At 40.1% G+C, this 15,298-nt stretch overlaps 1 protein-coding gene across 1 annotated transcript; it reads right to left on the bottom strand.

The window, feature by feature from the left end:
* Positions 1-736: 736 nt before the first annotated feature.
* Positions 737-15,056, bottom strand: LOC112975756 (homeobox protein CDX-4-like). The gene is made up of 3 exons (XM_026086247.1): positions 14,476-15,056; positions 4,390-4,535; positions 737-991 (listed from the first exon to the last, which is right to left on the bottom strand). The coding sequence occupies exons 1-3, from the start codon at positions 14,906-14,908 to the stop codon at positions 737-739; spliced, it is 834 nt and encodes a 277-aa protein (XP_025942032.1). The 5' UTR covers positions 14,909-15,056.
* Between the last annotated feature and the right edge of the window lie 242 nt (positions 15,057-15,298).

Here is a 15,298-nt window from a genome sequence, read left to right as displayed (position 1 = left end):
TCTGGAAASGTTTATGGTAAGATTGTAGGGTGCATGTTATGGTATGTAGCTTTGGAAATCATACCTGTCAAAGCCAAAAAGTCCCAAAAAGCTCATCCTTGACCTATGCCATCAAAATGTAGTGGGTTCAACCACCATGACCCAAACTTTCCATCAAGTGGGTCAAAAYATACACCAGGTTTTCGTTTATCAAGATCCATGTGCAAAGTCCATGAAAGTGAGATTAGTACATGGAACCTGTGTGGAGATCGAAGGAGAAGGAAGATACTCTTTACCTAGGATCAAAGGATGGAGCACTTGCATACCGCTGCCACTACTGCCTCAGGAAAGTTGTATTGCCTGTGGCCCATTTTGTGCTTTTTCTGTCTGYGGTGTAGCACAACAGGTGGCCGTATGTGGTCCTCAGCTCTCCTCCCTCCCCGTGCCTACCCACCTGCTGCACGGCTGGAGGAGCGCTTGCTCTGTGGCACAGGCTCGGCACGGCATCCCCTTGCAGAGTCTCTCTGCACCTAGGGCTCCTTGCATACAGCAGTTCCATTGCCCTGGGAAGCTTGCACTATCCTGCAGACCTGGCAAGTGGCTCTTGGTTTACTGTGCTTGAAGCTTTTGTGCGCAGAGTGGTGTGACGCTGGGGACTCTTGCAGAACAGCTACAGCTGTCCTCTCTCTCTCGTACTGTAGTGCTCCATGTACTGTTGGGTTAGAGTGTTCGTGACGCAGCAGCGCTTTAGGCAGCCTCACTGAGAGGCCACTACCTGCTGCAGGTTCCCGTTGTGCTGCAAAGCGCTCATTGGAAGCGGAGGTGGAGGGGGCGGCGGGGGGAATAAAGAACTGGGCATTTCTGAATGAGTCTGTTGGTCAGGAACTGGCATGGGGCTCACTGAGCTAGAGTCACTCTGCATAGAGCCAAGGTTGCTGCCATCAAAATGAGTCATTTTCTTCTTCATTAATTTTCTTTCTTTGGCTCTGCGATTCTGGAACCAGATTTTCACCTGCAGAGGAGCAGAGGAAACATTTTTTCAATTACTAATAGGATGCAATGTGGCCCTTTATGTAATTAGTCATGGGGCATAAGAGAAAATCAATTGCATGAGGACCACTGAGAAAGGCAGTAGCCAACTAAGACAACAGAGCTGTTTGCTTGTTTTTCACACAGGAAATCTTCACTATCTGGGAATCAAATATTTATTGACAGTTTGATAAAGAGTTTTTCAGTGTTAGTTTTATTTTTAGGAAGTATATTTTATGGAATAAAATTTGATTTTTGGGTACAAAATCTAATGGAAAAGAATCTCATGCATCACTTTGATAGCCAAAATACTCTGAGAATATCTTTACATTGGAAACTGTATGCTCTAGGTCAGAGTAAGTCTAAACCTGTTGTTTGCCAATGGACTGAGGAACAAAAGCTTTCCTGTTTCAAAGGCTGCGTGTTAATCGGTTTGGTCCAAAGTGTAAGCGAAAGAACAATGGCAATACAGTTCGGAGCAGGATTGCACCATCTATCAGCACGTCCCATACTGGACTGTGCATGTGTGCTACTGTTGGTACACACATAACTTCAAAGAATTATGTAAGCAGTGCCTTAATAGCTGAGTGTTTTTTTATTGCATTTGTAGATGGAGCAAGAATCTGCTGCTTATGGTGCTTCCCACACAGCCCACTGCTATATACCATAGTCATTGCTTTATCACAGAAAYGCAGTCAGCTTTGGGAAGAAATGGAGCAGCTGTTGAAGAGCGTACAGTTTTGGGTAGGATGGAACAAGCTACGATATGAGATGAAATTGAGCAATGTTCTGTTGAAAGTACAGCAGAATTAAAATGAATTTGATCAGGTGTGAAAGGGTAAATGTTCTATGGCAGGTGAAGTGTCTTTGGACATGAATCCACAATATTGGATTTGAACTGGTGAATTCCAAATTTATCCKTGTTTATCCTTGGAGGTGGCTCTATATTATGTCTTGTCTGTGTAATGAGTCAAGCTATCGCATTCAGACGTGTTCTGCTGTTTTCCCTTTGGTATTCAGGTGACAAAGGAAGCRCTTTTGTCACCATTTTGTATAACCAAAGAAAAAAATCTGTGATTTACTGAGAAATAGTGATTTGTTGAGTTATCCTTTGCTAGAAGCATAGGAAAGAAAAAGAGTAGGATGATCAGAAAGAAGATAAAACAATAAAAAGTGATATTATCTGTGGGTATTATGTTGTGTTTTGAAAGAAACCTAGTAGTTAACCCACAATGTTACCACAAAACATCTTAAGGAGTTTGTATGGCAGTCTCAGTGTATTTGTCATTGAGGCATTAGTATTCCCATTTTACAGTTGAAGAATTTGGATACAAACAAAGCTTGTGGAAACTTGAACCCAGGTTTCTTAAGTCCTAGGCTATCATCTCGAACATTTGGCTGTTCCTTCTGTTGTCTTAGTTTATGGAATATCATTTCAGTGGCAAGTTCTGTTCTCAAATACTCTCAAACTTGTAGCGTTCTACTTGTCCTGAGGCAACCTAGCCTCACCAATGCGTTTGCCAAAATTCAGGACAAGATGAAACAGCCTAAAACTCAAGGTAACACGAGATGCAGAATTACCCTCTAGGTTCAGTGTTTTTATCTGCCTTTGAATGTAGTTTTCTTTTTTTTTTTTTAATTAGGGATGCAGTTCTATAGTGGTGATCCAGAGGGAAGTTTTAGTAGGCACTTCATGTTCATATGCCAATTATCCAATACCTACAAGTGAATACAAATCTGAAATGATAGACTAAGAGCTAATGTGGTCAGTTGTGTCTGCCTGATTTATTCTGTCTGTGTTTTTTCACTTGGTGGTCTCTTTTCTTTCAGTATTTTTTCAATGGTTGAGTTGTCTTGCAAGTAACTTTTCCCCCCAAGTCTAATCTTCTCTCTTCTTCCTTGTCCTCACCATCTCCTTTATTTCTGTCTTTCTATATCAGCAGTCCTTCATTTTACCGCTCTATTTTTGATTAGATGTTATGTCTTTCCTTCCTTGTCTAAACAATCATCCTTGTCCTTTGTCCTGAGTGAGATATTCCTTCCCGTGTCCTGGATGGGATTTTGGCACAGCCAGTAAAAATGCTTTCCCAGAAAGTCATTTCAGCTCCTAGGCAGAGCACAGTACCTCTAGGACCAGGATAGTGTATGTTCAGTCAATGGTGGTGTCATATTCATGTGGTGGGGTTATACAATTCTGTACAAAAGGTTAGTGGGAGGAATATATATCAGTTATTTCCCTCTTAATCTTACATTTTCAAGAGAGGCTTCAATGAAGTTTAGGCTTTGTGCATTGGAATTAATATTGTTCATAACATATATTGATGATGGAGCAGAGCAAACATTACAAGAAATGTTGCTGTGATTCCTATGATAAATATGAAAAAAAAAAAAGTATTGTGCCCTTTTTTGCATCACCACTTCAAATATGCTAACAAAAGGTTTTTCAGGAATTATCACTGAACTAGGAAGTTTCAAGTAAATATTGTTCATTTACAGAAACAGATCTTAGTTTTTAAATTTAGCATAATGAAGCCAAGTTATTAAGAATTTCACAGTCAGGGAAAATACAGATAGTATGATTTTTATGCCCAGTTGAAATAATCTTAATTTTCAATAATTAAATACTTGCACTGAGCTGCAGATTGAGAAATGCTTGCAAAATGTCTGTTTGCTTCTCCATTTCTGTAAGCTCTTTCAGCACTTGCTTTGCAAGACAAGTGCAGGTTGGATGAACAGCTAGGTGTATTTTAGACTATCCCTGCTTATTAGATCCCACAAGCAGTGGTGAATCAGGCATAATCTTCAATGAATAATTTTGAATAGTAATTTACTGAGGAATCAGTGCTGTAATAGTGTACAATTTGCTAATAGAAAGCTAATGAGCGTATTATCCCCTGAAATCTGTTACTGGAGATCCTTCAATAGCACTTTTAATTTTATATTTAACTGCTTATTTCAGTGTACTGTGTTAAAMTTTCAAGTAAAACAGAACAGAACAGAAACTGTTGCAAAAATTTCTCCCTGCTACTGCTGCCCTGGTAAAGCAGAGAGAACTCCAGCCAGGATTTTGGGGGGATTTTTGAGCTCCTGTTTCTGAGAACAGGACTGTATTTGAGACTGGTGTTTGCTTTTTCAGTACTGGTGCACAGCTCGGTGCTTTCATTGTCGGAGCTGAGCTAGTGCTGATGGACTATTTAGAAATAAGTGCAAGGAAGGCCATCGGGCTGTTCTGCTTTGAGTTCCTACACTGCAAGTGGAATCCAGTCACGTTGTTCACTTATTAGAGGCATTAGCATTTCTGTGTTTTTAACCAGTGCTATTATCTCCTCCGCAGCGATAATAAATTCAAAGGAAACCCTGAACGGGTGATCCATACTCTACCTGTCTCTCAGAAAGTCTTAGGTTTGCAGCAAGTTCAGACTTCCTCCTGATTGTAATGTATCTGTTGTAATGAAATTCCTTCTCTAATTCTAATCTCTGATGATCTGTGTAAACCACCCGGTACTTCTCTCTTGTTCTTGTTTTACCTGTTTTGAGAAAAGAACACATAGCTTCAAGCTAGAATTTTTTTAAATTCAGTAACACAAAATATCTGACTTACATTTGAAAATATGTTTATGGGTATTTTAGGCCTGATTCTCTATGCACTTACCCAGGGTAACTCCCTTGACTGCAGTGGACTCGATCTTGATTTACAACACAGGAATTTCAGACCCTCAGATTTTGGTTTTACTCTTCAGTAAATAGATGACAAACTGGTGCTTAGATTCTTTATTACCCTTGTGTTATTTGGGAAATCAAAGGTGGTCTTGTTAAGAGCTAGGAGCCAGGAAACCCTGGTTGTGTTCCCAGCTCTGAGGCAGGCTTCCTGCATAGTGTTAAACGGCTCGGTTTCTCCGTCTCTAAAGCTGATATAATGCTAYCTGCTTTGGAGGGAAATTGTGAAGTGTATTTTACTGCATAGAAAATATTGAGAGCTTCCAAAGTTCCTCATTTCTTGTTTCTGGAAAAATTCATATAATATTGTGGTTATTTCAATTTGCAGGTCATGTTTCCCTTCAAGTCTGGYGCAATCTATCCATGACTTGACAACAGCACAAAGAATAGTAACGTAGATTTTCGGATGACGATAACAAGATGGGAAAAAGAAAGCAATAAGGTTTAACATAGGACATTGAACAATACTAGAATTGCAGCATCTGTTCTTTCGCAAGCACCTTTGCTACCTCATCTCAGCTGTCAGTACAGCCGACTGAGACGTGGCTCAGCAGTACCTGAGGTTGCTAGAAGGTAATGGCAAATGACATGAGCCAATGAAGACATATTCAAGTGGCTGGAAGTTTATGGACTCCGTATGGGATAATTTCCGAGGACAGCCTGTCTTGGCTTTAGTGAAAGAGGTGAGAACGGGACAGGCTACTGGTGCTCCCTCTGTCACCTGCCTTTCCTCTTTTGTTCATATCGGGCAATCAAAGTATCAGGGATCAACACCTGTTTCAAAACAAGGCACTTGAGCCCTTCCCTAAAGTCTTCCTACATTCTGGAAAGATTAGATCATTAATGTGCTAAGACCAGTGTTATCACGCTCACTAATAGTGTCTTATTCTTTCGCTTSTGCTTCCTTGTTTATCTGTACTCATCTGGACATTTCTTCTTATATATATATGTTTAGACTGTAAATTGTCTGGGACAGGGAATGTGTTTTTATCTGGTATTTTTTTGCAGTATCTTGCATAGTGGTACTCTAGTTAGTGATTCTTTGTGTCCTTGCTGGTCACTCTGATAGTATAATTAATGAACAGCCCCTTTAGATTAAAGTTCTCTCAGATCATGCATAAAACTTGAGGCATATGGTGGCTTGCCGCCTTTAACAGTCTGCTGTCACTGCAGATGTAGCATAGCTTTGTACAGTGGATTATGCTTGCTTTTCTCTGAAAAGGTTGTGTGAATGCCTAGTTTTTCAAAAAAGGGGTTCCTCAGACTCGTACGACTTGCACACCTAATAAGAGTAGTTAATTTTGAAAGAACGAAGAGCTCTGGAGAGCACTGAAATAGATTTTCAGGCTATGAGTTGGTAAAATTTCAGTCTCCAAGCAGGTGACCACGGTATGCTGCCCCACAGCAACCAGCTTCCCCCCTGCAGGAAAGACCCTAGCTGGAGGTTTCATGTCTCAGTGGAATTGAAGGCCTGACTGCTCCCCAGTCCCCCTTCCAGCCCCCCATGCTTGTGAATTTTTACTAGTGCCCAAAGATCAGAATTTGGGGTGCAGAACTGCAGCAGAATCTTGAAGTACTTTATGCCTTAATTCGTGACTTGGTTTCACAGACGTTTTCCCTCCATCTGTGGAGGGAGACATAGGATTTAACTCCTCGTTTGGATAGCTGAACGTATTTAAAGTTAACATTACTTCTCACTTGCTGTCTAAATGTATACACCCCATGGTAATAACTTGAGAGCCATATCACTTTCTCTCTCGCAGCATTTGACAATCAGCGCTGTGTTAATTGTAAGAATATTTGGCTCCGTATGATAGTATTTACATTATAAGGACTTTAGGGCATTGATCCTTTTAATACTTTTTGTAAAGATCCAAGATACAGATTTGTTTAGCACTGGAAGTCCTGGACACTGCAATGCTGTAAACAAATACTGTTATGCCTCTGGCTGTGGACAGTAACTGGTTCGCCCTATGTGACAGGCTGTCTCTAGCCCTCTTCCCAGGCTTGTAGAACAAGGTCTACATCAGAATTTGCTCCTACAGCTTCCAGGCTCCGTGCTACTCGAACCCTGGGAAAGTACTCTGTGTTAATAGGAGTTTACAGTGATACGGGCATTTTCCAGCTATCTGGAGCTCATCAGCCTGTTTACTGGGAGTATTTCAATAGGAGACATAAGTGTATGCATGTACGTATTTGTTGCTTTTGTTGGGGCTTCTGCTCGTTCCACGTAGCCAAAAATACTTTCACTCAAATCAAATAACTTTGCTGCCAAGGTTTTGCTAGGGTGTGCTTGACTGGGTAAGTTTACTCTAATAATCAAGTGAGAAGTGATGTTAATTCTAAAATATTATAGGAAGAATTTTAGAGTCCCTGGAGAATGGTGGTTATTCAGTTCAGCTCACATAAATATCAAGACATTTGTTTTCATTCTTTGGGAGGGTAAATTGTTTGTTTAATGTATCATCACCTGGGGTGCTTTAATGCCTTACTTTATATTTTTTAACTTTTGATCTCTCTAGCTTCTGTTTTGGTTAGTTTTTTCCTTTGGTTAGTTTTTGGGGTCATTCTATGGGACAAAATGCCTCCAGTGTTTCCCTAGCTGTCCTTTGTATTGTTAAGATGGAGTACACAAAAGAGCAACAAGGTGATCTTATCTTGCACTCTGTTCTTATTCAGGAGCCATAGACAAATATCAGATGATCTTCTGTTGCCAAAACAAGGTGGTAAACTTCAAGATACACCCTCCTGTTTCTGATTTTAAGTGCAAAAACGTTTATTATCAGAAGAGGAATGTTTTTCTTTGCTTTTTAAACTGAAGAAGAAATTAAATGTATGTGGATAACAGAACTTTTTCTCCTACAAAATTCTTTATTGTCATATAAGTACCTTTATATTTAGTAGTGATGATAATTTCTGATTCCTTTTAAAGGAACATTGGGAGCTTTCACATCTAGTTTATTTCTTTAAAGGAAATTAATATTTTTAAGAAGTAGAAAAGAAAAAGGAGAATATTTCTTTCCTGAAAGTTAAAAATAATCTGAGTGAAAATCTCTATGCTCTCTCAGGTAAATCTTGTCTTTAATAATCTGATTTTTTTGCAGAGTAATACCCTGCATGGGAAACAGCAGAGAGGGAGAGCTGAGGTCTGCCAGGGCCTTCCTAGAGGCTGCTTGTTGTTCTGACAATGTCATGTTTCACTCTGTTGGGCCCTTGCCCTTACCTGTCAGGGAGAGACTTCCTACTGCCCTTGTTGGATGCTGCGCTGGAATTACACTGAATATGGCATTTCCTTTCAAAGGCAAAGGACATTTTTCATATATCTTACAAAGTTAAACAAACAATAGCAACAAAACCTTTCTGTAAACAGTTTGGAACTTCAGCCTGTAATTGCATTTGTTATGTGGAATTGACCCTCTCTGTGTTTGGAGCCAAATCTTGGAGACCTTCTGCTGTTTTTCCCTACAGTGGTGCATTTTATTTCAAGAAGAAATATTACCTGAGTAAAACCTGAGGTAGGATTTATGGATTAACCTCAGAGACAGCRGAAGGATGTTCTTCATTTCTCAAACTTCTTTAGGAGCTAATGACTTTAATCATCCAAAGCTAAAAGTTAATTTTTTAATCCAATCCATTAGTGAAATCCTGTTTATTTTACTCATTTAGATAGGTGAGTGAACTTAGCAACATCCAACTTTCTACAATCTTAATTAACCTTTTATTAATGGCAGTTTATCATTTTAATCAGCAATATAGTGTCAGTTTTACTGGAAATTTTGTATGGTGGACAATTATACCAGGGAATGGCAAGCGGCTGGAGAGGTTATCAGCAGTTGAAGCAGCTGCTTTGAAGCAGCTACCTTTGTAGTACGACCGCCTTTGGGATGGTGTTGGGGGGTGGATTCCCTGATTTTGCTGAGCTATTTAAGAACAGCGAGCTTTGTCAAAAACTTACTTCCCAAATAGTGACTACCTGAGAGTGCCTCTGGAGTGATGCAAAATCAAGAAAACTTTTCATGAGGTTTAACAGTCCGCTTCTGTGACACCCACTTTAGCAATTTTCGTGAGTGGCCAAGTTTTGAGTTGGGGGGAAGGGAACGGCTTTCCTATTGACCATAAAATTCACAGAGCATTTCTTCTGAAGACAATAAAGCTCGGAGAAGGCCTCTTTATTTGCTGTGAAAATCATCACCCTTTCCGGCAATATAACTCCTGAAGAAAAGAGAGAGAAGGAAGAGACAAGATTGCATATCAAAGCAAAGAGAAGTGTTAAAAGGGTCTGTTGCCTCAATATGACAGATAGGCCTCAAAACCTAAGACAATGTAGCCCAGGAAAGGAAAAAAAACACCATCAGACCTCACAACTAGTTTACAAAGCAAAATAGATTAGCATTAGAACTGGCCCTGGCCCCTTTTTCAGTGCCTCCTCTCTTAACTGTTCAGGAATGCCCTTGTCTTCCGTAAATTGGCATCATTCATAGAAATCCAGCAGCTACCTAACTTAGACAGAAGGTATCATGGTATAGAATAGTGTCAGGTTACTTACAGAGCATCATGATCTCAATTACGTAGTTTAATATCGCTTCAGAGGGAATTAATGTCAGTGCCTGATGACTGGAATGCAACTTAAGTTAGTGAGAAATGTGAAATGTTTTTCTGGCTTGGAGATAGGCTCAGTTCAGATCTGCATCTTTGTGTTAGCTCAGTATTAAGGGAGAGATTAAAGATAGTTTTTGTGTTTATGATAAAGCCATCAGAGATCAGGACCCAGAGTTTTGTTTTGGGCCTATCTCTAAATATTTATGCACTTATTTTATCAGTTAGGAATAGAAAGGGCCAAATTCACCCTACTTTGATTTCAGTGACCTAACTGGAGTTGTGAAAAAAAGATAATTTTAAATGAGTCTGGAAGAAGGACATTGTGCTGCACATGACATTCTGTAAAAGCTAAATTTTAAAAAATCCTTGTCATTGTGTTAGAAAACATTACATGGGCCCAATCCTGTATAAAAATGTGTGAGTAATCTCATTCCTGCCAGCATTCTTACTGAGATGAATAAGACTATTCATTATTGCAAAATGGCTGCATAAAGGTTTGGTGAAATTCTGTGTTTATATTTTCTGGTGGGTCTTGAGCATTTGTTCTTGTTATACATATTGAGATGACTCATGCTAAAAAGAAGAGAAGAGAAACACAGAATCAAAATCTGGCAGGCGACTTGAAGAATTTTCCCTCTATTTTGCTCACTTCTGTTACTGAACACTATTTAAACCKCTAATGCCATCTATTAGGGATATCTTCTACTATTCTGTAATAAAGCTTATTGGCCAAATTATGTTCTTCAGTTTGTTAGTGTGAACTATTCTATTGTGTTTTATTAATCTTCATCATACAGAAGTAACTGAATCCAGAGCAGAGTCGTCTTTTGTCGCTTTTTGATGATGATTGGACAGACCCCCCGTGTGRGTTTTATTTGGCAGGAGGACACAAGCTGCGGAAAATGTAGGCAGGTTTGTAAGTGGCAGGATCAGGGGACGTTCCATTGCTAGTGACACGCTAGGCTAAACACAGGTGATCAGCTGAACATTTTTCAAGTGTTACATGTTCTTTAGGCATTCAGCGTTTTGCAGGTATGGCTTATTCAGAGGCTTGTTTCTCTTCCCTAGAATTGAGGGAATGTAACTTCTTTCTTCTTCAAAGACTAGATGCTCTACATTTACAGTACCTTTGCTAATGATGCCATCAGCACCTGTCATCATCAGAAAGAGAGTCTTTGTATTTTCAGAGTAAATCTTTTATTGAACAAGAATGACAGGAGAATTATCATGTATAGAAAATGTCTCTCTCTGCTTATAATTAGCTTCCCTCTGTTTCAAAACTCCTGCCCTCCCTATTTTATGGTAACATAAGTGCAGATCTTAAGATGTGTTTTCAGCTTTGTGAGTAAATTCTCATTGCTGCTGAAACTGCCTGGCAATTAACTATTCAGACGTATTCTTTTGGGCACAGTTTTACCTCAAATTTTTGTTGCTTTCTCACAGAGACAAAAAGAAAAGTCTACTCCTCTGTGAAAATGTTCAGATACCTCCGAAAAAATATTGAAACCAAGAGGAGAAGATTTATGACCTGCTCTAGGATGGATTTCTTCTACTTTCCATCAAAGAATTTGACAGTAATCACGCTATTTATGTGCACGCGTGCGTGTAGAATTTGTAGCCTTGCCACCTCAAATCCTAGTTCTCATGGCTGTGTTCTGTCCTCTGTTGTAATTGCTAGTTCCTTGGCTTTGCTTGTCCTTTCAAACTGGTAATTTAGGAGGGGAGAGGGGAAACGGGAGCAATATTAGGGTCTTTTTCCACCCATGTTCTTGGGTGAAAATACTAGATAGTTAGGGTTTTCTCCTTGAAGTGTTCCAAGTCAAAATACATTTGCTTTCTCCTGTATTCTGAACACCCTCAAGAATGCAGTGACCAGGCCTTGGATCCTGCTCATACTGCATGTAGGATCAGTCCTGCCAGTTCCAAAGGTGCTGGGAGACACATGCAGACAGGCATCCTCCAACCACACGATGGTGGTTGAAAGTCTGACTAGATCTTTGCTGTGGGGAGTGCATTCCAGCACCGCTAGACCAGCATGGTAGTCTCACAATAAATTCTGAGATCTTCCAGAGGTTTCACGTGGCATGATTTCATGAATGTCACATAACACCAGCTGAAGACATGGTCTTATATTTGTTGTTGTTTTTGGAGTTACACAGTATAAGACTAAATAAAAGTAATTTCTTTTGTTGTTCCAGGTAAACTGAATAAGTGAGAGAATACAGAAAGACTTCTAAGATATGAGACAGTGGTAGAAATTTCAATAAAGTGGTTTTTTTGTCATCTGCCAGGTCACGAGGCCAGAAAACATCAATAAGAAAAGCTAACCGTGAAACCTCTGGAGATGGAAATGTCATTGATTCTGCACCTTGTTTCTGTAGCTGTTACTCACAAGTCGGACTACTCACGTAAGTAAACCTATGGAAGGATTCTCTCCTGATTTTAAAGGGATATGGTTACTGGCACATTTCATGCAGACTTACAAGATCATATTGCAAAAATCACTTGCCTTAATAGTCTGTGTTTCCATGGTAAAATTGTATTATTATTGCTCACTAGTATTTTGCAACAGTTAATGAACAAATAATAAAACTCATTTGTCTAATTTCTGTTCTGATAGAGTTACTTTGGGTGAGTCTGAGCCTCAGTTTTTCCATCTTTAAAATAAGAATAGTAGTTCATATCTATTTCACAGGGAATAAGGATAATTAATAAATAATAGCTGGATTCATCAGCTCCTGTTTATACAAACCCTCTACTGAAATTGCTAATGGTTTTTCAAAAAGACTGAAGGGTCATACTCAACGTACATATACAACTTTAAGAATATAAAGAGCAATAGATTCAATCTAACAAGTTACTCAGCGTTTTGATTGTGATCCAGCAGACAACCTCAGTACTTGCAGTCAGCCTAGTCACATGTTTAAAGTCAGTGGCAAGGCTTGCACGCTCAAAGCTACACTCACTTAAGTGCATAGCTAGATCYGACCCGTTAGTGTTAGTTGCTGTTAGTACTAATTTTGAGTTTTTTGGAAAATGGGGGAAAAACAAAAGTGTCTTTGCTTCTAAACAGAGGAAGAGGAGGGAGTGAGGAAAAAGAAACTGACTCCAGTGAAGCAAATTTATTGGAACTGAGTATTCCCGGCATATGAAAAAAAGGCGGGGGAGGGAAACGGGGGGGAAGAAGCAACAGGAAAACTATTTGCCTGAATGTTTCCCTAAAGCATGACCCAATACCCGTGAAGTGAATGGGTAGGCTCCCACTAATTTCAGAGGGCTGTACACTGGCCTCTGGGCATTTGAGGGGATACGGCCTTAGGACATGCTGATTTCTTCAATTCCTCTGGACTTGAAGGTACTGAACGTCTTATTGGACCAGTCACTTCAGAACGGAGAGACTGCCAGCACCGCCAGCGGATGCTCTGACCCTTGCAGGCTTGTTACGCAGGCGGTTAGAGCCCTATTGTCTGTTATACATAGCACAGTGTCCCCAGTATTAGAAGGGACAGCACAGGCAGCTCAGCAGACCAGATCTCTCTTGCAGAGAGGCTGCATTTTAAATCCACAGGAGCAAGAGGCAGGTAGGTAAAGAAGAGATGAGAAGAAGTGGATTTTTGAATAAGTTTTCTGCCATCAGAAATTATATGGTGAATCATACGGTTTGTGAGTAATTTCATTGCCCTCATAAGGACTGCTCAGAAGTAAGTTGGAAGTTTTTGCAAGATTGGGCCCTCTTTTGTTTTTTCTTGGGTAGTATACAGTGAAGAACAAATGTGATTAAAAAAAACACTATTTCTTGTATTTGGCAAAATTCTTRTTCACCCAGAGTAACAGCTTACTCTGATTGTCCTATTGATTTCTGTGGACTATCCATGAAGTTGCAGTCAACAGTAGTAATGACTTTGTCCATACAGATTAGATGCACTATTTTAACAAAGACAATTTTTGTATCTGGGTGCTTTTATTTTTCTAGAACATGTTTTAAATAATTATCTTCCCATCGGAGACTGAGTCAGAACTTGCTTTAAAAATCATTATTTGCAGGCATGTGTGGAGCAGAGGTGGCAGAAAGGAAGGACTGAAAGGAAAGGAAGCTTCCTAAAATATAATACTGAAATACTATGAGCATCTCTTTAGAGGATATACYGGGCATCCTTAATTCCTATTGATCTCAGTGCATGTCAAAACTGCTCAGCACCTCAGAAGATCAAATACCTTTATAGCAGATTGTGTCTTAGTTCTTTTCAGGCACTTTCCTCCCCTCTTYCTCCTGTCCTGCTCCCCTGTTTTGTTCCATTCTTTCCTTCTGCTATCTGATCTAAGGTATAGACATTTGGTTTAGGGATATGCAGTAGTGTTTTTTTTTTTGTATTGTTCCTTTCCACAGTCAAAAGGGATCTTTTCCTGAAGCTTCATGACTTATTTTTACTTTTTAAATGCAGTGAAGCATCATTTTTCACTCACACACTAGTATGCATTGGAGATTGACCTGTCAAGGTATTAACTGGTTGTATTAGGATGGATCTTTATATTCCTGCATATTCTGAAAGCTACGACTACAAAGTGAAGCAAGCCTTTCCTTATCATTCCTGTTTTCAATTCGACTCATTGTTTGATCTTGCCAATCTCATTTCATTTCAGTGTTCTGAAGAAGGAGGTTTAGGGAGGTTGTTTCTAACACAAAACCTTATGTCCACCCCCTTTACGTTTTACTTGAGTCTTTCACGTCTGCTCTAAAACTTCAGGAAAATAAGCAAAGTACTGGGGAAATATGATGCTTTCATCATGATTTCTGTCCACAGACATGTGTCTTCATTCAAATCTGTAGGACTCGTGTTAAAAGCAATTATTTGAAGTTCAAAACTTTTTTTTTTTTTTAAACATATTATCTTAAGTGAAGGTACTTCACTGTTGAACAAAGCTCATGGCTTTTTCATCTGCCCCAGCATTAAAAGTCAGGAAAGAAATATAAGAATTCATCATCTGATCAAAGACACGATCCAATAATAGAACTGATATTTAACTGCTAGCAAGAGAATCCTTCAAAGCAATTAGGATCTTTTTCTTTTTTTAAGATGTACGTTTCCTGTAAACGGGAAACTTGGCCACAAATAAAAGCTCTTCTCAGCATAAACCTCAGCGCCCTCCTACCTGTAGAAGTGGATTGCACCGTTTTCCTCATCCATTCGTAAGAGCTGTGCCTTTGGCTGTTGGGCGAGATTTGCTGGGTATTAGTTGCATCTGYGGGAGGTAACCCCCCAGCTGCAGCGGGATGGAGGGAGCTGTAATCAGCAGAGCTGTAGGAGACCTGCCCAGGAGAGGAGCCGTTGATCTGTGCAGCAGCAACGGTGCTGGAGGGTCCCGGGCCGTAAGCGTTCCAGTCCTCCCTCTGTGGGCCGTAGTGAGATCCCCAGGTTCCCGCAGACTGTCCGTGGTTGTCCAGAGTGGGCACATGATGATATCCCATGTAATCTGGATAGGGTGGAGTAGACGCAAAGTTTTGCGCCGGCAGGTTGTTGCTGCTGCACCTTGCAGATCCTGGATACATGCTGGTTTCTTTATCCAAAAGATAACTCACATACATGATGCTCACAGCCGGGCTTTGTCTTGCTGGGACATCCTGCTCCTCGCAGTGTTTGTTTGATCTCTCTTCCCCTCCTCTTTCTTTCTCTCTCTTTTCTAGCCCTGCCTGGCTCTATAAATGACTCCTGCTAGCCCTGATGTCCCTTTACTACACATGATTAACAATGGTGTTACCAGGTGCTGGTGGTAACAGTTTACTAAGGTCCTGCCTGATGTCACAGATAACTGCCTGCCCCAAAATTACATTTGCATTCAAATGAAGGGCTGACCATGCAGGCAACCCCACCTTGCTGCTAGTTCTAGTGCTTCCTTTCTCACAGATCCTTTATGTATTGCCATCCTGGTTCTATACTCCTTAAACGTAGTTTGAAATCTCATGGTCTTCGAGCCG

Source organism: Apteryx rowi, unplaced genomic scaffold (genome assembly GCF_003343035.1).
Source record: "Apteryx rowi isolate R43461 unplaced genomic scaffold, aptRow1 scaffold_69, whole genome shotgun sequence".
Classification (NCBI taxonomy): Eukaryota; Metazoa; Chordata; class Aves; order Apterygiformes; family Apterygidae; genus Apteryx; species Apteryx rowi.
The sequence above is the reverse complement of the archived record's forward strand: the minus strand, read 5'-3'. Positions and strand labels throughout refer to the sequence as shown.